Raw genomic sequence first — 22,602 nt, 5'->3', positions numbered from 1 at the left:
GACGCCTCCTCCCAATGACGCACTAAAGGTGCTTCTAACTTTCCAGTACATATTCTATGCTGAATAATGCGAGTCCTTACTGGCAGAATAGTATGTCCAAAATACAACTTAAAACACGGGCATTGGATCACATAAACAGCTTTACTAGAACCACAATCAAACGTACCTCTCAATTCAAATGAGTATGGAATAGAATCATGTTCGAAAAACTGACCAACCATCACATGTGGACATACTGAACATTGATTACAACACTTCTGTCCCATTTTTCCTTCAATATTATCTTCCTTTATAACCGATGACACCAGCAAATCTTTTAAATTACGTCCCCTAGTTTTTGCAAATATCGGTGTGTCATGTAGGGCAGGAAGTAAGGACAATATTGGCCAATGCCGGAGAATTATCTTCTGTACCTGATGGGTCCTTGTGGAAGAAGGCAGTACACAAACCATTGCAACTAATTCTGATTTTTGTTTTCATTGGAGCAGCAAGTCCCGATTGGCATATAAGCCTCGCTTAAATGCCCGCTTAATAACTTTTTTAGGATAGCCTCTGGACAAAAACTTCTCTTGCATATGTGATATGCCTGCTTCTTGTATTCTTCTACTCCATCACAAAGATGTCTCAAACGTAAGAACTGTCCTGTTGGTATATTATCTCTTAAATTTAAAGGAAGAAAGCTGTTGTAGTGTAATAAATGGTTCCTATCTGTGGGTTTAGTACAGATCGTTGTAATTAACTTCCCTTGATCTTTATACACCCTCAGATCTAAAAAAGATATAGATGTTTTATGACAAGTTACAGTAAACTGTAAATTGACAGTGAACCTGACTTCAGTGCCGGGAATAATAGTGGAAACTATTCTCAAGATCAAAATCATAGAGCATATAGAAAGACATGGTTTAATGGAACACAGTCAACATGGATTTACTCAAGGGAAGTCTTGCCTAACAAATCTGCTTCATTTTTTTGAAGGGGTTAATAAACATGTGAATAAAGGTGAACCTGTAGATGTAGTGTATTTGGATTTTCAGAAGGCATTTGACAAAGTCCCTCATGAGAGGCTTCGAGGAAAACTAAAAAGTCATGGGATAGGAGGCGATGTCCTTTCGTGGATTACAAACTGGTAAAAGACAGGAAACAAAGAGTAGGATAAAATGGTGAATTTTCTCAGTGGAAAAGGGTAAACAGTGGAGTGCCTCAGGGATCTGTACTTGGACCGGTGCTTTTCAATATATATATAAATGATCTGGAAAGGAATACGATGAGTGACGTTATCAAATTTGTGGATGAAACAAATTATTCAGAGTAGTTAAATCACAAGCGGATTGTGATACATTACAGGAGGACCTTGCAAGACTGGAAGATTGGGCATCCAAATGGCAGATGAAATTTAATGTGGCCAAGTGCAAGGTGCTGCATATAGGGAAAAATAACCCTTGCTGTAGTTACACGATGTTAGGTTCCATATTAGGGGCTACCACCCAGGAAAAAGATCTAGGCATCATACTGGATAATTCTTTAAAATCGTCGGCTCAGTGTGCTGCAGCAGTCAAGAAAGCAAACAGAATGTTAGGAATTATTAGGAAGGGAATGGTTAATAAAACAGAAAATGTCACAATGCCTCTATATCGCTCCATGGTGAGACCGCACCAGGAATACTGTGTACAATACTGGTCGCCGCATCTCAAAAAAGATATAGTTGCGATGGAGAAGGTACAGAGAAGGGCAACCAAAATGATAAAGGGGATGAAACAGCTCCCCTATGAGGAAAGGCTGAAGAGGTTAGGGCTGTTCAGCATGGAGAAGAGATGGCTGAGGAGGGATATGATAGAGGTCTTTAAGATCATGAGAGGTCTTGAATGGGTAGATGTGAATCGGTTAGTTACACTTTCGAACAATAGAAGGACTAGGGGGCATTCCATGAAGTTAGCAAGTAGCACATTTAAGACTAATCGGAGAAAATTCTTTTTCACTCAACGCACAATAAAGCTCTGGAATTTGTTGCCAGAGGATGTGGTTAGTGCAGTTAATGTAGTTGGGTTCAAAAAAGGTTTGGATAAGTTCTTATAGGAGAAGTCCATTAACGGCTATTAATCAAATTTACTTAGGGAATATCCACTGCTATTATTGCATTAGTGGCATGGGATCTTCTTAGTGTTTGGGTAATTGCCAGGTTCTTGTGGCCTGGTTTGGCCTCTGTTGGAAACAGGATGCTGGGCTTGATGGACCCTTGGTCTGACCCAGCATGGCAATTTCTTATGTTCTTATGACATCTAATGTATTCAGCCATGTGACAAAAATTTTTAAACCTCTCTCCGACCCCTTCCATACAAAAAAAGATATTGTCTATAAATCACATCCATGTTTGGATGTTTTGCCAAAAGTCAGATACATATACTCGAGTTTTTTCAAATTCAGAGACATACAAACATGCCAACGAGGGGGCCATTGTGGCCCCCATCATGGTTCCTTTAATTTGTTTGTAAAATTGATCTTTATACTTGAAATAGTTTTCTGTTAAAGCTGAAGTGACCAATTCTGTGATGAAACTGGCTTTTTTCTCAGACATATCTAGTGAGAGAAGCAACTTTTTAACCAATGCCAATGATGCTGCCTGTGGAATGTTCGTATATAGAGCAGTGACATCTAGAGTTGCCAATATGATATGCTCATCAACTCCTTGTATTGATTGTAGTTTCACAATAACATCTGCAGAGTCCCTAATATATGATTGACTCAGTTTAACCAGAGGATTCAAAAAAGTGTCTACATATTTTGACATAGGTTCTAAGATAGATTGAATACCTGACACTATCAGACGTCCCAGTGGTGAAACTAATGATTTATGAATTTTAGGTACCATATAGAATACTGGGATAGATGGATGTAATTCTGTCAAAAAATCCCATTCTTTTGTAGTAATTAATTTTTGTTGAACAGCTATGTCCAAAATCTCAGCTATCCTATCTTGTAGATCCTTCGTAGGATCACCTTGCAGGGGTCTATAAAATTCCCTGTCTGAAAGTTGACGTTCAACTTCACCATCATACATAACTGTATCCATAATGACTATCTCCCCACCCTTATCTGCCGGCCAAATCGTTATTGAGCTGTCTTGTTGTAAACGACTGCATGCTCCACGTTCGTCTGCTGTCAAATTGTCCTTAAAATGATACGATGTCTGTTCCAACTTTTCCAAATCCCTTAACAGTAAATGTTCAAAAGCTGTAATAATAGGGTCTGTAGGTCCTGGTGGAACCCATTTTGATGGTCTATATAAACCCTGCATTGGTTGCTTACTACCCCTCAAAAAATGGGTGATACGAAGCTTGCGAATACATTTCTGAAAAGACACCCTCATTTGAAAAGAGTCATATCTTGTAGAAGGCACAAATGACAACCCTTTTTGTAATAGGGTCTCCTCCAATTTGGATAGTACCCTAGATGACAAATTAAAGACCAACGGTGTCTCTAATACTGTGTTCGATTTTTTCGCCGTTCTAAAGGGAACTGATTTTGTGTATTCTGTATGGTACCTGTTTTCTTTCTCGTATAGCAAAATTGCTTACCTTGTAATAGGTGTTATCCCAGGACAGCAGGATGTAGTCCTCACATATGGGTGATGTCACTGACGGAGTCCTATTGCGGGAAAAACTTCTGTCAAAGTTTCTAGAAACTTTTGACTGGCTGCCTGAGGCTACTGAGCATGCCCGGCATGCCATGATATTCCCTGCCACAGGGGTCTCACTTCAGTCTCTTATATAGCAATAAGCTTTAGCAAAAATAAAATAAGAAAAAACTGTGTCCCAACTCCGCGGGGTGGCAGGTGGGTTTCGTGAGGACTACATTTTGCTGTCCTGGGATAACACCTATTACAAGGTAAACAATTTTGCTTTATCCCAGGACAAGCAGGATGCTAGTCCTCACATATGGGTGATTAGCAAGCTAGAGGCTGAGTCATTTTGTATTGAGAAAACAGTGGAGTATTGCTGTAGAAATGAGTCAGCCGAAGATCATAGCAGGTTGGTTGTAGAAGGAGTTGGGATCAAACTGGAAAACAAGTTCCTTAAGACAGATTGTCCATAGGCGGAATCTTGTCGTCCTTGCTTGTCCAAACAGTAATGAGCTGCAAAGGTGTGAAGAGAACTCCATGTTGCTGCTTTACATATGTCACTGATTGGCACTGAACGATAGTGTGCTACTGAAGTTGACATTGCTCTTACTGAGTGTGCCTTTACTCGCCCTTGGAGAGGAAGGCCTGCTTTTTCATAGCAAAACTGTATGCAATCTGCTAGCCAATTGGATAGAGTATGTTTACCCACTGCTTTACCCAGTTTGTTTGGATCATAAGAAACAAAGAGTTGATTGGATTTCCTGTGGACTGCCGTGCGGTTTAAATAAAAGGATAGAGCACGTTTACAGTCCAAGATATGTAAGGCTGTTTCTCCTTGGTGAGAATGAGGCCTTGGAAAAAATGTGGGTAAAACTATGGATTGGTTCAAGTGGAATTCCGTAACTACCTTAGGAAGGAATTTTGGATGTGTACGGAGAACCACTCTATCATGCAGGAATTTTGTGTAGGGTTCGTATGTGACAAGTGCTTGTAACTCACTAACTCTTCTAGCTGAAGTAAAAGCTATGAGGAAAATAGTCTTCTATGTGAGGAATTTTAAATCACAAGAGGCTATGGGTTCGAAAGGAGAATGCCCGAGTCTTGTTAGTACCAAATTCAGATCCCATTCTGTGACTGGTGGTCGAATTGGTGGTTTAAGATGAGTTAAACCTCTCATAAACCTGGTGACGAGAGGTTGTGTGGATATGGGTGCATCTCCAACCTTGTTGTGGTAAGCTGAGATTGCACTTATATATAGAAACATAGAAACATAGAAATGACGGCAGAAGAAGACCAAACGGCCCATCCAGTCTGCCCAGCAAGCTTCACACATTTTTTCTCTCATACTTATCTGTTTCTTTTAGCTCTTGGTTCTATTTCCCTTCCTCCCCCACCATTAATGTAGAGAGCAGTGATGGAGCTGCATCCAAGTGAAATATCTAGCTTGATTAGTTAGGGGGTAGTAGGGGTAGTAACCGCCGCAATAAGCAAGCTACACCCATGCTTATTTGTTTTAACCCAGACTATGTTATACAGCCCTTATTGGTTGTTTTTCTTCTCCCCTGCCGTTGAAGCAGAGAGCTATGCTGGATATGCATCTAAAGTGAAGTATCAGGCACATTTGGTTTGGGGTAGTAACCGCCGTAACAAGCCAGCTACTCCCCGCTTTGTGAGTGTGAATCCTTTTTTCTTCTCCCCCGCCGTTGAAGCTATGCTGGGTATGCGTGAAGTATCAGTTTTTCTTCTCCCCTGCCGTTGGAGCAGAAAGCTATGCTGGATGTGCATCGAAAGTGAAGTATCAGGCACATTTGGTTTGGGGTAGTAACCGCCGTAACAAGCCAGCTACTCCCGGCTTTGTGAGTGCAAATCCTTTTTTCCACATTTCCTCTTGCTGTTGAAGCTTAGAGTGATGTTGGAGTCACAGTAACCATGTGTATGTTTATTGAATAAGGGTATTGTGTCCAGGCAGTAGCCATCATTCCGGCGAGTCACCCACTCTTCATTGGCGGCCTCTTGACTTTATGGATCCACAGTGTTTATCCCACGCCCCTTTGAAGTCCTTCACAGTTCTGGTCTTCACCACTTCCTCCGGAAGGGCATTCCAGGCATCCACCACCCTCTCCGTGAAGAAATACTTCCTGACATTGGTTCTGAATCGTCCTCCCTGGAGCTTCAAATCGTGACCCCTGGTTCTGCTGATTTTTTTCTTATGGTAAAGGTTTGTCGTTGCCTTTGGATCATTAAAACCTTTCAAGTATCTGAAAGTCTGTATCATATCTCCTCTGCTCCTCCTTTCCTCCAGGGTGTACATATTTAGATTCTTCAATCTCTCCTCGTACGTCATCCGATGAAGATCCTCCACCTTCCTGGTCGCCCTTCTCTGTACCGCTTACCGATGACGTCTGGAGACCAGAGTCTGAAAGTAAGTATAAGTAGTCTAAGAGAGAGGTCGTGGGGCAGGTGAAAGGATCTATCTTCATTTGACTGCACCACATAGTAAATCTTTTCCATTTGGAAGAATAGTTCTTTCGGGTGGAAGGTTTACGTGCAGCTAGAAGCACTTGAGATACATTGTTTGGAAGATTGAGTGGTTGTAAAATCAAGCTTTCAACATCCATGCTGTCAGGGATAGGGATTGAAGGTTGGGATGGCGCAACCGACCCTGATTCTGAGTTATGAGAGTGGGAGTTATTCCCAGGCGAATGGGATCCCTGACTGAGAGATCTAGAAGCGTGGGAAACCATACTTGTCGAGGCCAATATGGGGCTATGAGTATCATGGACCCCTTGTCCTGTTGTAGCTTCACTAGAGTTTTGGTTATTAGCAGTATCGGAGGATACGCGTATAGTAGGCCTGAGTTCCAAGGGCGAGCAAAGGCGTCCTTGGCTGGTTGGTTCTGTTGTCTGTGTAGAGAACAGAAGTTGTCCACTTTGTGATTCAGATGTGATGCAAAGAGGTCTACTGTCGGTTGTCCCCACTGTTGAAATATCCTGGTCGCTACTGACGGATCCAGGGACCATTCGTGTGGCTGGAACTGACGACTGAGTCGATCTGCTACTACGTTGTGAATACCTGCCAGATGAGAAGCCCGGAGGAATACTGAGTGATTCAGAGCCCAGGCCCAAATCTGTGCAGCTTCTTGACAAAGGAGATACGAACCCGTACCTCCCTGTTTGTTGATGTACCACATGGCTACTGTGTTGTCCGTTTGGATAAGAACAGTTTTGTGTGAAAGGCAGTCCTTGAACGCATGCAGTGCATAACGTATAGCTCGAAGTTCCAGAAAATTGATTTGGAATGTTGCTTCGAGTTTTGTCCAAGTCCCTTGAGTTTGGAGATTGTCTATGTGTGTTCCCCAACCCAAGGTGGATGCATCTATAGTTAATGTTATCTGTGGGACTGGTTGTTGGAAGGGTAGGCCCTTGCACAAATTGTCCCTGTTTGCCCACCAAAGGAGAGAGGAACGTAGCTGGTGGGTTACTTGAATTGGATAATGTAGTGGTTGAATGGCTTGGATCTATTGAGATCGCAATGTCCATTGGGTTACTCTCATGGCGAGTCTTGCCATAGGAGTGACATGAACTGTGGAGGCCATGTGGCCTAGTAAGGTTAGAAACTGATGAGCTGTTGCCTGTTTCATTGAGCGAAGCGAGCTTGCCAACAGGGATAATGTCTCTGCTTGATCCATGGGCAGAAAGGCTCTTGACAGGATAGTGTCCAAGTCTGCACCTATGAATTGAAGTTGGTGCGACGGTGTTAGATGGGATTTTTGATAGTTTATGAGAAATCCCGTGGAGTGAAGGAGAGCAATCGTTTGATTGAGAGAAGTTAGAGCTCATTGTTGAGATTGACTTCTGATGAGCCAGTCGTCTAGATATGGAAATACATGGACACTTTCCTTGTGCAAGTGACCTGCAAGTACTGCTAGACACTTTGTGAATACTCTGGGAGCTGAAGCAAGTCCGAATGGGAGGACTCTGTATTGTAGATGTTGATGCCCTACCATGAAGCGCAGGTACTTGCGATGAGGAGGGAATATTGGAATGTGAGCGCAAGCGTCTTGAAGATCCAGAGAGCAAAGCCAATCCCCTTTCTGTAGAAGTGGAAGCATGGTGCCTAGAGAAACCATCCTGAACTTTTCTTTTTTTAGAAATTTGTTGAGATTCCTGAGATCTAGGATGGGACGTAGGCCTCCAGTTTTCTTTGGAATGAGGAAGTAACGGGAGTAGAATCCTCCGCCTTGTCTGGATTCATGGAGGAACAGAGCCTTGAGTGGGAGCCTACAGATTCTGCACAACCTCAAGCCAGCACACCACAGCACCAGCCTGAAGCACCATGCCCTCAGAAGGAGCAGACCATAAGCCCTATAATGCCACATTTGGAGGCCCAAATTCCAGCATTCCACACCACCATTACCGCACCAACACCGGCAGCAGTGCCAGCAACATCCCAGCCACCAACAGAGGAGACCATGAACAAGAACTTGGACCAGCTGGAAAGGAGGCATTGGGTATACCTTTGACACATATGGGCAGAGCTAGTGCACCTCAGGAGGGCTGTCAACAGGCAGAACCAGATCATGTGAGATCAAACAGCCACAAACACGCCGACACTGGCCACAGCAAATAGCATGACAAATGTGCTGACACAGATCCTGGAAAGGATGCCCAAGCAACCATCTGACTCTTCTAGATCACAAAGGCAGCCCACTATAGGATGGCATTAGCATACAAACATTTCAAGGTGAATATTTTGTTTGTATTAACATTCTGCTTTTCAGTTGACAGGGATAAATTGGAATCTTTTAGCTCAGGAGAGTTTTTAATTATAGGCACTTGGACAACTTTTATTATTATTGGAACCTCTCTGTTGGGATGCCCTAACTCTTCATTAGTATCCTTAACAGATATCTCCCTCTGAACCATGCACTGCTGAGTGACTTTCGGCTTTCCCCTTTGATTTATTTTGAAAGCTGCTCTATCTCCTTTTTAAAGATTAGTGGCAGCAGCTTGGTTCCACCTTGGTTAAGGTGGAGTCCATCCCTTCGGAATATAATCTTCCTTCCCCAAACAAATACAAAACTCCTGTTGTTGCCTGCCCTCTGACTAGCTATTTAATACAAACATACAAAACTCCTGGTTATTCTGTCTGCCTTCTGACTAGCTATTTTATACAGACACACAAACACACTAAAGAATATTCCTCAAATAGTTTACTTCTCCCCAAAACTTTTAAGTTCTAAAATTTCCCCATGCAGTACTTTTCAGCCACCAGCAAGGTGATCCTATCCTCTCAGTGGATTGGATTGTACTTGGACGACATACAATTTTCCATCCTGAAAGCCTCACCCTGGGCACACATGCTAGATCTTGTTCCCATCAATCTGACAGCCATTAAGCAATTATTTTTTCATAGTAAGCTAGCGTTGAATGTAGACAAGACTGAGGTAATCTTTGGTCTCTTTTCACCCAATGATTACTCTGTCTGTGTTAGTTTTTGTTGGTCACTCTATTCCCATTGTCAGTCAAGTAAAAAAATGTAGGAGTATAGTTGGATTCCAATCTCTTTTTGTGTGCACAAGCAAAACCTATAGTTAATTTGATGTTCAAGCTACTCATGCTTTGCCATTTAAAACTATATTTGACCAGCAATGATTTCCAACCTGTGCACCAAGCACTTGTTTTAACTACTTTGGATTTTTGTAATTCCATTTACTTGGGAGTTCCAACAAACATACCAAGGGCTCTACAGATTAGGCATATGTCAGTACTGATGGTATGCATCCTGAAGGGCTTTTCCATGAGGTCATGCAGGGATTGAAACACCCTCTAGGTGTCACAGTTGCATAGATTGAACATTCAAGGATGCTGTGTTCAGCTCCCAGGCAAAGGGCACATCTATCGTATGGATAGACATGAACCTTTCACACAGAGGGCACTTATGGAAGCCACTGGCCTTCTTCTATGGTAAGGCCATCAGACAAAAAATAAGCACAGCGAAATCAAATGACTCACGACAAAAACCATGCCAATGCATCATGCAGCCACTGAAAAAGAAAGAAATCTTATTAGCCAAGACCCAAAAATCTACCTAAGAGATTACAGGAAAGAAATTAAGACTGCGGGGCCCTGCAAAAGACAAATCCTGCCCTCTCTGTAAGCTAAAGGTTCCATAACAGCACAAGAGAAACAGAACTGTGACCTGCGGGTTCCATGGAAAAGATGAGATTGAAAGGTCCCCTGTATATGTGTATGGCAGGAAGGCATGCTCAAAGTTTCTGGCAACTTTGAAATCACACTTTCTTGACAGGATCCATCTGATAACGTCACCCATGTGTGAGGACGGCCATCCTGCTTGTCCTCAGAGAAAAAGTTGCATCATACATTCCTGTATGCAACATTTTGTCTAATTTCAAAAAATACATTTTATAGCTAAATGTCTTATTTTTTTTATTCACAGAGCTGGCTTCACAGAGCTAGCTTCACAGAGCTTTATTCACAGAGCTGGCTTCACAGAGCTCTATGTCATGGCATAGAGTACAATAAGAACATGCCATACTGGGTCAGACCAAGGGTCCAGCAAGTCCAGCATCCTGTTTCTAACAGTAGCTAATCTAGACCAAAAGAACCTGGCAAGTACCCAAAAACTAAGTCTATTCCATGCTACTGTTGCTAGTAATAGCAGTAGCTATTTTCTAAGTCAACTTAATTAATAGCAGGTAATGGACTTCTCCTCCAAGAACTTATCCAATCCTTTTTTTTTTTTTAATTCTTTATTTATCAATTTTCATATATACAATAATAACATTAATTGCATATTGAAATAACTATGAGTTGTTGTCATCACAATTATTTAAATCCAAAACAACAAAGAAAGTAACCTATTAATTATATCAACATCCCATATATATATCAATCAAAATGGAGGGGATCTTAGCCAAAATCATATGGGAGAATTAAAAGGAAAAACATTAATAATAAGTAAACCTTTTGGCATATATCTATACCTCTCTTTATTTCTAAATGGACACCGGGGAAGATGTGGGCACTCTCAAGTGATCTAGGAAACTTTTTAACTGGTCGGGAGCAAAAAATATATACATATCTTCCTGTCGTTTTAATATGCATTTACAAGGAAAACGAAGCGTATATGTAAACCCCAATGATATTACTTCCTGGCAATAGGCTAAAAAAGCTTTTCGCCGCAATTGTGTAGAGGATGCTAAATCTGGAAAGACTTTTACATTCTTATCATGAAAGGAAATTGGATATTTATTGAAATATTTTTTCATTATTTTGTTAACGTCAGTAATGGAATACAAAGTTACTAAAAGTGTTCCCCAACTAATTATATTTGCAGAAGAATCCTCTAAGAAATTGGATAGATCTCCCTGGAACATATCATTTCTAGCATTTTCATTCTTAATTGGAAGATAATAGCAATTATTTTTAGTTGGGGATTGCTCCAAAGAAAAACCCAATTGTTCAACCATAAATTTTTTAAGGGTAATAAGGGGATCTTCCCCTATTATTTTAGGAAAATTCAAGAGCCTTAGGTTGAGTCTTTTGGTATTATTCTCAAGCATTTCAATTCTTCTATTCAAAGCTTCCCTATCTTTTACTACTGCAGCCTGAAATTCTAAGTATTTCCTTTCCTGATTTTCTAAATACATTAACCGATCATTGGTTTCTTTTATCTGATTTTGGTTAGTAAGAAATTCCTGATGGGTTTTATCATGTAAAATATCCAATTTTCTTTCCAATCCCTTTATATTAAACATCATGCCGGCCATCATATCCCACAGGGAGTCCATAGTTACTAGTTCTGGGCGAGCCGGAATTCCTGTTAACTGATTAATAGGCATAGATGTTCCCTTCCCTGGACTTGGGGAAGCCACAGACAGTTTCTCTTCTTCCCCTTTTAAGTTAAGGGAATTAGATAATTTGTCACTTCTTTCCTCCGAACTATCACTGTGGGTCTGAGAACTACCCACAATATGTTCAGAGTCCTCGTTGTTATCTTCAGTTTGTTCAGGGATATCTTCCCTCAGCCTATGAACTGGCGGAAGCCTGGTGTTAGGGCTTAAGGAAGCCTCTTCTGCAGGTACAGGGGATCCTCCCTGAACCCCTGACACATCAGATTCCTTGGCATCTTTAACTAATGGTATAGGTGAGACCATGAAGTTGGTAATCTCCTGTTGCAAAGAAAACGGTGAGGGGAGAGCAGGAAATATTCTTACCCTGCCCTTACGCTTAGGAGGCATAATATCGTATACAAATACTAAGAGATTATTAGCTTCTCCTCTAAATGCCAAAGGGATATCTCAACAGGCTGATAGTCCCGAAAGAGAGTAGAGGATTATAGCTCTTACTTGGAAAATCCGCTTCTGGCGAATCTGGCGAAGCCCGGCAAAGCTCGCTGACTGCGCGCGCGGCTTCAGCGCCGCGCCGCAGAGCAATGGTTCTTATTTGCGGCTTCCGGTCCCGCCTCCTGCCTCGCCCTCCGGCGGCTCCGCTCAGCCAGCTGAGCACCAAACAAGCCTCCTCCGTGCAGCAGCAAGATGGTAGGTGGCTAAGCCGTCTCTCCTGCTCTCTCTCGCCCTCCATCCAATCCTTTTTTAAACAAAGCTACACTAACTGCACTAACCACATCCTCTGGCAACAAATTCCAGAGTTTAATTGTGTGTTGAGTGAAAAAGTACTTTCTCTGATTAGTTTTAAATGTGCCACAGTTTTGTGCAGACTCTACCACAACTGAGTGGTGATCAAGCTGTGATTTTTGAAAACCTGGGGCTGACTGTACCAAATAGGTAGTGTCAGCTTTCCTGTGTTCTGGAGCAATTGATCCAGGATGTTCCCAGTTCTTCTTGAGGAGATCAAGAAGGACCTGATGAATGGGAATAGAGGTGATTACCTTAGGGGCATCCAGGAATTGGAGCAACTCCATCATCTGGTGCCTATCATCCTGTTCCGTCTGTAATTGGAAGGGAACCAATTCAGACATTTCCTTCACAAAATTTATAAAGGAAAGGTCCTCTGGGGAGAATGCTTTCTACTCTCAGTAGGTGAAGATGGTGAAGGTAAATCATCGGTGTCTGTTGAGGTATCATCAACCCAGGTATCATAAGGATCCGCACCCATCCCTCTAGGAGCTAGAGAGGGACAGGGTAGTTGGATACCTTATTTATTTATTTATTTTTAACTTTTATATACCGACATTCTTGCATTAAATGCAAATCATGCCGGTTTACAGTGAAACAGAAAAAGCAGGAAAAAATTCCTTAGTCGAATACAATGAAACAGCTTAGTTAACAAAGGAAACATAAATATACGTTTTTACATATTCACAAAGGTTTGCACGAAGGGGTGCACAAAGGGGAGAGCCCCTTTGTCGCGCCCCTTCGGCATGCGACGCCCGGCGCGCGACGCCTGGTGTTGATGCTGTCTTAACTGTCCAATGTTAGTGACGTCATGGGGGGGGCGGGTCTAATGATCGCAGCACTTACATCACTGCTTCTTTCCAATTCCAGGTGAAGATCAAGCTGTTTCCTTCACTTCCCCTCCCATGACTGTGGGGTGAGAAGTGCTGCAGGGTGCCCCTTGATGTTATCTGGCTTCCCACACCCAACGCCTGGTGTTGAGGCTGTCTTAACTGTCCGATGTTAGTGACGTCATGGGGGGGGGCGGGTCTAATGATCGCAGCACTTACATCACTGCTTCTTTCCAGTTCCAGGTGAAGATCAAGCTGCTTCCTTCACTTCCCCTCCCATGACTGTGGGGTGAGAAGCGCTGCAGGGTGCCCCTTGATGATATCTGGCTTCCCACACGCGACGCCTGGTAGGACCCGGTCTAGGCTCCGAGGGAATCAGAGGAATTATCGAAGGCACCGATGATGGTGGTGCTGACGGACGTATCGGATGGGTCGGTGGCGAGGGACATATTGGCATCGATGGCTGAGGCAGAACTTCAGATGGAGGGATGCGAATGTTGAGATTACTTACCTGGTAATCTTCTTTTCCTTAGTGTAGACAGATGGACTAAGAACCAATGGGATAGTATCCGCGTGCTAGCAGTTGGAGACGGATCTGACGTCAGCACGGGGTATATAGCCCCACAGGAAGCGAAGCGATTCAGTAATCTTCCTTGCAAAAGCTGTTATGGATGTGTGTACTGACGCTCAGTGAAAAGTGAAAACAGGATTCCCCTGACCGATTGACATTGGCTGGAGACCGCCAGCATTCACAACCGGAAGGCGTTGACACTGGTAGAGTGTACGCTTGTATGTAAACAAATACCATGGCTTACCTGGAATCGGTGAAACCCAGGTACACAGGCAGCTGGGCGGGATGCTGAGTCCATCTGTCTACACTAAGGAAAAGAAGATTACCAGGTAAGTAATCTCAACATTTCCTGGCGTGTAGCCAGATGGACTCAGAACCAATGGGATGTACAAAAGCTTTACTCCCTGCCTGGGCGGGAGGCTGCCTGAGGACCGAGTAGTACCGCCCTCGCAAAAGCCGAGTCCTCCCCGGCCTGGACATCCAGACGGTAGAACCTGGAAAAGGTATGGAGGGAGGACCACGTCGCCGCTTTACATATTTCTGCAGGCGACAACATCCTGGATTCAGCCCAGGATGCCGCTTGTGCTCTAGTAGAATGATCCTTAACTTGCAGCGGTGGAGACTTCCCCGCCTCCACATAAGCTGCTCTGACAACTTCTTTAATCCAGCGGGCGATGGTGGGCCGAGAGGCCGCTTCCCCTTGTCTGTTCCCGCTGTGCAGGACGAACAGGTGGTCCGTCTTTCGCAGGTCTTGTGTCATGTCCAGATACCTGGGCAGCAATCTGCCGATGTCGAGATGGCGTAATAAACGGCCTTCTTCAGATTTCTTCAAACCTACCGTAGTAGGCAAAGATATGGTTTGGTTAAGATGAAACTGTGAAACCACTTTAGGGAGAAAGGAGGGAACCGTCCGAAGATGGATAGCTTCCGGAGTGATCCGTAGAAAGGGCTCACGGCAGGACAGTGCTTGTAGCTCAGAGATGCGTCGTGCGGAGCACACCGCCAGCAAGAACACCAACTTCAAGGTGAGAGACCGGAGAGATAAGCCCCGAAGGGGTCGGAAGGTGGATCCCGCGAGGAAATCCAAAACAAGATTAAGGTTCCATAAGGGCACAGGCCACTTTAGTGGTGGACGAATATGCTTGACACCTTGCAGGAAACGAGAAACATCTGGATGCTTGGCGATGGTCTTGCCATCCCTAATGGGACCATAGCAAGACAGTGCCGCAACCTGAACTTTGATGGAGCTGAGGGAGAGACCCTTCTGAAGCCCATCCTCCTGGAAATCCAACACGATAGGTTTGGTGGTGGCATGTGGATTGGTGCCATGAGTGTCGCACCATGCTTCAAATACTCTCCAGATCCGTACGTAGGTGAGGGATGTGGAAAACTTGCGAGCTCGGAGGAGTGTATCAATCACGGGCCCCGAATAACCTCTCTTCTTCAGTCTAGCCCTCTCAAGGGCCAGACCGTAAGAGAGAATTGAGCTGGATCCTCGTGGAGGATGGGACCTTGACGTAGAAGGTCCCGGAGAGGAGGCAGAGGAAGAGGCTCCCCTGCCAGTAGTCGTCTCATGTCCGCGTACCAGGGTCTTCTTGGCCAGTCTGGTGCCACTAGAAGAACGAGGCCCCGGTGCGTCTGAATCTTGTGGATGATGGCGCCCAGCAGAGGCCACGGAGGAAAAGCGTATAGTAGAGTCCCTGGAGGCCATGGCTGGACTAGGGCATCGATTCCGTGTGAGAACGGGTCGCGCCTGCGGCTGAAGTAGCTGGGGACTTGAGCATTGGACTTGTCCGCCAGTAAATCCATGGCCGGAATCCCCCAGTGATCGACAATCATCTGGAAAGCTGTGGGGGACAGCTGCCACTCTCCTGGATTTAGGTGTTCTCTGCTGAGGAAGTCTGCTGTGGTATTGTCCTTTCCGGCAATGTGTACGGCGGAGACGTCCTGCAGATTCGCTTCTGCCCAAACCATCAGTGGGGCGATCTCCAGAGAGACTTGTCGGCTTCTGGTTCCGCCCTGCCGGTTGATGTAGGCCACCGTGGTGGCGTTGTCGGACATCACTCTGACAGCTCTGTGCCGCAGTCTGTGAGCGAATCGCAGGCATGCCAATCGAACTGCCCGGGCCTCCAGGCGATTGATGTTCCACATGGACTCCTCTCTGTTCCACCGCCCTTGCGCGGTGAGTTCTTCGCAATGTGCTCCCCAGCCGCTCAGGCTGGCATCCGTGGTGAGCAAGGTGCACGTGGGCGAGGACATCTTCGACCCCCTGCTCAGGTGGTTGGACTGTAACCACCACCGCAGCTGGGTCCGAACTCTGGCCGGTAGAGGAAGGTGCGTGGAATAGTCCCGTCGACGGGGGCTCCAGAGAGAGAGCAGGGAATGCTGTAGAGGTCTCATATGGGCCCGCGCCCAAGGCACCACTTCCAGGGTGGAGGCCATGAGACCCAGAACCTGCAGATAATACCAGGCGATGAGCCAACTGGCACCCATCAGATACTGGATACATTGTCGAAGTTTCAACTGTCTCTTGGTCGTAAGACTGACCGTGTCCGCCCGAGTGTCGAACTGCACTCCCAGATACTCTATTGACTGGGAAGGCTGTAGGCAGCTCTTGCTGAGGTTGATTACCCAGCCCAAGCTTTCCAGAAGGGCGATCACTCTGTCGGTTGTCCGCAGGCTCTCCTCTCGAGATTTCGCCCTGATCAGCCAGTCATCTAGGTAGGGATGGACCAGAATCCCTTCCTGCCTGAGTGCCGCTGCCACCACTACTACCACCTTGGTGAATGTCCCTAGGGACGTGGCCAACCCGAAGGGAAGCGCCCGAAACTGGAAGTGGCGGCCCAGAACCTTGAAGCGCAGGTAGCGCTGATGATCCGGATGGATCGGAATATGAAGATATGCTTCTGACAGGTCTAATGCCGTGAGGAATTCTACGGGCTGGACTGCGGCTGTGACGGAGCTCAGAGTTTCCATGCGAAACCTCGGTACCCGTAAGTATCGATTGACTGACTTGAGGTCCAGAACAGGCCGAAAAGTGCCCCCTTTCTTGGGTACCATGAAATAAATGGAATAGTGTCCAGAATTCACTTCCCAGGCAGGTACTGGGATGATGGCGTTCAAGGACAGGAGCCTCGCCAGGGTAGCTTCCAATGCTGCCTTCTTGTGGATGGGACAGGAAGACTCCACAAACTTGTCCGGCGGAAGATGATGAAAGTCCAGATAATATCCTTCCCGGATAACGGCGAGGACCCACTGGTCCGACGTGATCGCGACCCATCTGAGGTAGAAGAGGGTCAACCTGCCCCCTATGGCTCCGTCCCCCAGATGAATCAGCAAATTCTTATTGTGGGGCGCGACCGGGACCCGAGCCCGGACCAGCCCCTCGCTTGCGCTGCTTGGTCCGAAAGGACTGATTCCTGGCCGGAGGACGTGGCGCCTGATAGCGCCCCCTATACGGAGCAAAGCGCTGTGAACTCCTGCCCCTGGAGGGCCGTGGAAAGGAGCGCTGTCCCCTCCTGGATCGATCTTCCGGCAGTCTCGGCACCCCAGGTAGTGGCTAGCTGATCAAGACCACTGCCAAAGAGAAACGAGCCTTGGAAGGGTAACCTGTTGAGGCGAGACTTCGAAGGCGCATCAGCAGCCCACGGCCGGATCCAGAGTTGCCTCCTGGCGGCTACGGAAGATGAGATCCCCTTAGCCGTAGTTTGAACCAAATCCGAAGTGGCATCTGTGAGGAAGGAAAGAGCGGACTCCATGTCAGCCGCTGGAGCGTTGTTCCTGACCTGGGATAAGCAGGCACGAGTCACCACAGTGCAGCAGGCCGCAATCCGCAAAGAAAGAGCTGCCACCTCAAAGGTTTGTTTCAGAATGGCGTCCATTCGCCTGTCATGGGGCTCCCTGAGGGCCGTCCCCCCTTCCACTGGAATGGTAGTGCGCTTGACCACAGCGCTAATTAAGGCGTCCACCTGAGGACATGCCAGCAGGTCCTGGAGAGCCGGAGCCAATGGGTACATACCTTTCAGGGCCCGGCCCCCTTTGAATGAAGCCGCCGGCGCCGCCCATTCCAAATCTAGTAGTTGCTGAGCCGCCTGCAAGAAAGGAAAATGGCAGGCTGTAGGACGAAGACCTTCCAGCAGAGGGTTCTGCGCAGAAGGTACCGAAGCACTGGGACCAGTAATATCCAGCTCCGCCAGACACTGAGACACGAGGTCAGAGAGGTTCTCCTTAGGGAAGAACCGCCGCATGGTTCTATATGGCTCAATCCCCGGGGGGAGGTCTCCTTCGTCTGGGAGTTCGGACTCGTCCGGCGAAACCTCCTGGTCCGATTGATCTGGACTGTCCAGTGGCGGGAGGTCCTGCACCCGATAAGGCGGTGAGGGTCCAGGAACAGGATCCCTAGGCGCCGCCACCGCAGCGGCAGCAGGCGCCACAGATATAGCCACTGCAGGAACCGCAGCAACAGCAGGAACAACAGGAGCAGCAGGGACAGTAGGGCCGGGACGGGAAGCCGTCTGCATCTGGACGAAGGCATGAATCCCCTTAAAGAGATCCACCCAGGAAATGGAAGCAGCCTCTAATCGCCGGGGTACAAGATCCCCCGGGATTCCCGAGTGGTCGAGACTGCCCCCCAAATCCGGGGTAGCTGCAGGGGAACTGTCAAGAAACTGCGGCTGAGATTGGTCCTGGCCGGAGGGTCCCCCGGCCGCCTCACATTGGGCACATAGGGAGTCTGGCTCAGTACCGTGCGTGGCTCTAAGGTGGCATGCAGAGCAGAGGCCAAGAGCTGAAATGCCCAAGACAGGCGGCGGCACCGCTGAGGCCGCGGCCGCGTGCTGATCAATACCAAATATAGCAAGCGCGCAATAATCCGCGGCAGCAATAGGCGCTGAAGAGAACAAGCGCACAAGAGCAATAATATGCGGTAGCAATAGGCGCTGAAGAGAACAAGCGCACACTAGCAATAATATGCGGCAGCAATAGGCGCGTAATACAACAGGTGCACAATAGCAATAATAAGCGGCAGCAATAGGCGCTAAATACAACAGGCGCACAATAGCAATAATAAGCGGCAGCAATAGGCGCTAAATACAACAGGCGCACAATAGCAATAAGAAGCGGCAGCAATAGGCGCTAAATACAACAGGCGCACAATAGCAATAAGAAGCAGCAGCAATAGGCGTGTAATACAACAGGCGCACAATAGCAATAATATGCGGCAGCAATAGGCGCGTAATACAACAGGCGCACAAGAGCACTAATATGCTGCAGTAATAGGCGCTCAATACAACAGGCGCACAATAGCAACAATATGCGGCAGTAATAGGCGCTCAATACAACAGGCGCACAATAGCAACAATATGCGGCAGCAATAGGCGCTCAATACAACAGGCGCACAATAGCAATAATATGCTCTATGGTATGCAATAGGCATTCAGCAGGAATATGCGGCATAAACTCACAGTGGCAGCCAATATGCGAGAACAAAGCAAGATACGCACAAAGAGGAAGAAAGCCGCGCCTATTACGGGCGCGGAATACCTGAATAAGGCCACAAAATGGCGTCCTCCACGGCTTGCCACGCCGCCGATCCTCTACTTCAGAGACCTGGGCGAAGAGACGTACGCCTTACTAGATCGTCGGGCTTCCGGGCAGGAACACAGGCGGTCTCCGGCTGCGGGGGGAAAGGGCCGGTACCTTTCACCGCCGCGATTGGAGGAACTGCACCCGCAACCTCGTCCACGCCGGGACCGAGGGCCTCGAAGCCACACCCGAGTCTCCCCCGGGGGGCTATGCCCCTGCCGCGGTTCGGCCGGACCGAGGACTTTCACCTCCGAGGGACCACGGCAGTCACCCCGGGAAGCTCAACTGGGGGGAGTGACAGAAACGTCCCCTGAGGAGCGCAGGGCTCAAAAGTCGGTGAAGAAAGGTAAAGTAGAATCTAGAATGAGAAAAAGAGAAAAAATTAAAGTAGTTGAGGAAAGCACGCTGAACCATCGTGCAGGCACTCCAAACTGCTTTGGAGACGGAAATTACTGAATCTCTTCGCTTCCTGTGGGGCTATATACCCCGTGCTGACGTCAGATCCGTCTCCAACTGCTAGCACGCGGATACTATCCCATTGGTTCTGAGTCCATCTGGCTACACGCCAGGAAAACTGTGTTTCTCCTCCCGATGATGCTGTCAGTGGGGAGGGCATCAGAGCCATCGGAGACCCGGGATCCACCAGTGGAAAAGCGGCCATAAGCGCTTCCATCCTGGATAGCAGCGGTGCCAGCGGTGCCGGAATCGGGTCGATAATCGGTTCCAGAGGTGGTGCCAGTGTCGGTGCCGGAGTAACCTGAAGACGTTGTATTGCCTTGCCGATGGCCTCCTGAACCATCCAGTCCAGTTCTTCTTGGAGACCTGGAGCAAGCAGCCTCGGCTCCGGAACAGAAGAAGGAGGCAGAGGCATAGCCGAAAGGAACACCGTTAAAGGCAGAGTCGCGGCTCCCGATCCCTGATCGGGTAAGGGTTGCCTCGGTGACCCGGTCGCAGGAATGGTCGGTGCCTTTCCTGGACGGGGTTTTTTCGACAGCGGCTCGGACGATGATTTCGCTCCCTCGATAGTCCGAGTCTTACGGTGTCGATGGCGATGTTTCTCCCTGCGATCCCCTCGATCCTGAGGGGGAGTAGAGGGTGTCGATGGCCAAGAAGTCGTCGATGCCGGTCGGTCACCGGTCGGTGGTCGATGCTGGCGCGAAGTTGATGGTGCTGGTTCTGACGACGTCTATGCAATGGACGGAGTCAAGGTTTGAGCACGGAAGAGAAGTTCCATCTTCTCCATTCTGGCCTTGCGACCCTTCGGTGTCATTAGGGCACATTTGGTGCAGGTCAAGACATCGTGCTCGCGTCCTAGACACATTACACAGACTTTATGGGGGTCTGTGATAGACATGGTGCGGGTACAGTCTGGGCACCGATGAAACCCCGACGCCATGGCCATGGAAAAAAATCGAGTCGCGGTACGGTCGACGGCCAGTAGGCCGCGAGGGCCAAACTCGACGTTAATCGACGGAAATCAGGTAAAAACTTACCGGAGTACCGCGGACTGAGAAAAGTTAGAGGAGGGACCCCTGTGGGGCAATTTAACTCCTTTACCGCGAGGCTACTGCTGCGCGGAAAAAAGAAGACTGAAGGGGGACCCCTGCTGGCTGCAGGGATAGTGCCATTCTGGGCATGCCCAGTAGGGGCCAGTCAAAGTTCTGGAAACTTTGACAGAAGTTTTCCGTGATTGGGCTCCATCCTGTGATGTCATCCATATGTGAGGACTACCATCCTGCTTGTCCTGTGAGAAATTTTATTTACATTAAACTTTAAACCATTTGTAAAAATCCAGTCAGTGATTATCTTAAAACACTCTAAAAATCTAGGGATGTGCTTTTATTACTCCATTTGTTCATTTGCTTTGGCAGTATGCACATATCTCACGAATGGATAGTAGGCGTGCAAAACTGATGGAATGCTCACATCTGGGTGGCCGACTATATATGCGCATACCATCCATTTTGTACACCTACTATCCATTCATGAGATACATGCGCACCGCTGAAAGAAATGAAAGAATGGAGCAATAAAAGATTATCCCCTACTAAAAACCCTTTCCTAGGAAACTGTCCATCACCAGTAGAAGGAAGGTAAAATTGCACATCAGCATACAGCCTATAAAATAATCCTAATCGCATCATTAACTTTCCAAAAGACTGCATTAATATATTAAAAAGTTCTGCAGATAAGGATGAACCTTTAGGTACTCTTATTAGCTGCATACCACAATGAGCTAATAGCATGCACCTCACTTACTGTGATCTATCTTCTAAATAAGATTGAAATCAATTCCACACAGTTCCATATATTGCTGTGGTTTTATTTATTTATTTTATTTTAGGCTTTTTTATACCGACTTTCTTGATACAGATCAAATCAACTCGGTTTACATCGAACTAAGCAGAACTATAACCAACAATTCAACAAGAGACATTTAGAAGGAGCATAAAAGTTACATTATAACAAGGTTGCCTTGACTGGGAGAAGGAAAAAAAAAAGAGGAAAAAAAAAAGGAAAAAAAAAAGTTTTAAAAGATAAGAAGCGTATGTGATTCAATGTTATGGCTGACATGTCAAGTTATATCCAAATCCCAGATTTACTGTGTTCCAAATTACAACAAATGTCATCCAAAAAGGATAACAAAAATGTTTGGTACTCGATCTTTCCTAAAATCATTTATCCAAAAAGCCATTATCCTCTAAACAGTTATCTAATTGTTGCTGAAACCACTTTTCTAATAGTTTACTAAGAGAACAAAGATTGAAGATTGGAGAGTAATTAAAAATAGTATCTGTGGAGCAGGTTGAGTTTTTTAGTAGATAGATATAGATACAATGTCGCCCAACTTGGGGAACCTAAATCAATTGCATGGATGGAAGGGGGGTTGCAGCTCGAAAAGTCTGTTCATCATTGCTCTAGGTTGGAAAATAAGAAATATGAACATCTATATAAAGTCTGTCTAAACCATATAGGATAGAGGTTTCAATGCTGATTTGATAGTGAGCAAAGACCACCTACCTCCAAAAGAAGGGGCCCCAAAGACTCCTTTTCAATAACTCCCTGGCTGCTGGAAGAGATATCTGATTTCTGGACATCATCATCAGCTGCTGCTGCTTTCTCTGCAACAAATGAGACAGAGCATGTTAAGCAAACTCTAATATATTCAAAATATAGATGTTGAGACAAAAAGATAATTTTGATAAGCTAAATGGTTAAGAACATGAAAACTCATTCTATATAAGCCTGTTCCCTTACCATTATTCTTAAATAGCTGAGTGAACTAACTGAAGACTGTAATATAAAGGAACTGATACAGGAAGATGTATATTAGTATCTAGAA

General features: G+C 46.3%; 1 protein-coding gene across 3 annotated transcripts in view; it reads right to left on the bottom strand.

Annotated features, from left to right (window-relative positions):
* Positions 1-22,602, bottom strand: part of NCOA1 (nuclear receptor coactivator 1) — a 1,093,244-nt gene that overhangs the window by 394,328 nt on the left and 676,314 nt on the right. For all 3 annotated transcript variants that reach the window (XM_029596190.1, XM_029596192.1, XM_029596191.1), the window contains exon 8: positions 22,281-22,381. In XM_029596190.1, coding sequence (XP_029452050.1) covers positions 22,281-22,381 — 101 coding nt within the window. The remainder of the gene's footprint in view (positions 1-22,280; positions 22,382-22,602) is intronic.

The sequence above is a fragment of the Rhinatrema bivittatum genome, chromosome 3 (genome assembly GCF_901001135.1).
Source record: "Rhinatrema bivittatum chromosome 3, aRhiBiv1.1, whole genome shotgun sequence".
Lineage (NCBI taxonomy): Eukaryota > Metazoa > Chordata > Amphibia > Gymnophiona > Rhinatrematidae > Rhinatrema > Rhinatrema bivittatum.
The sequence above is the reverse complement of the archived record's forward strand: the minus strand, read 5'-3'. Positions and strand labels throughout refer to the sequence as shown.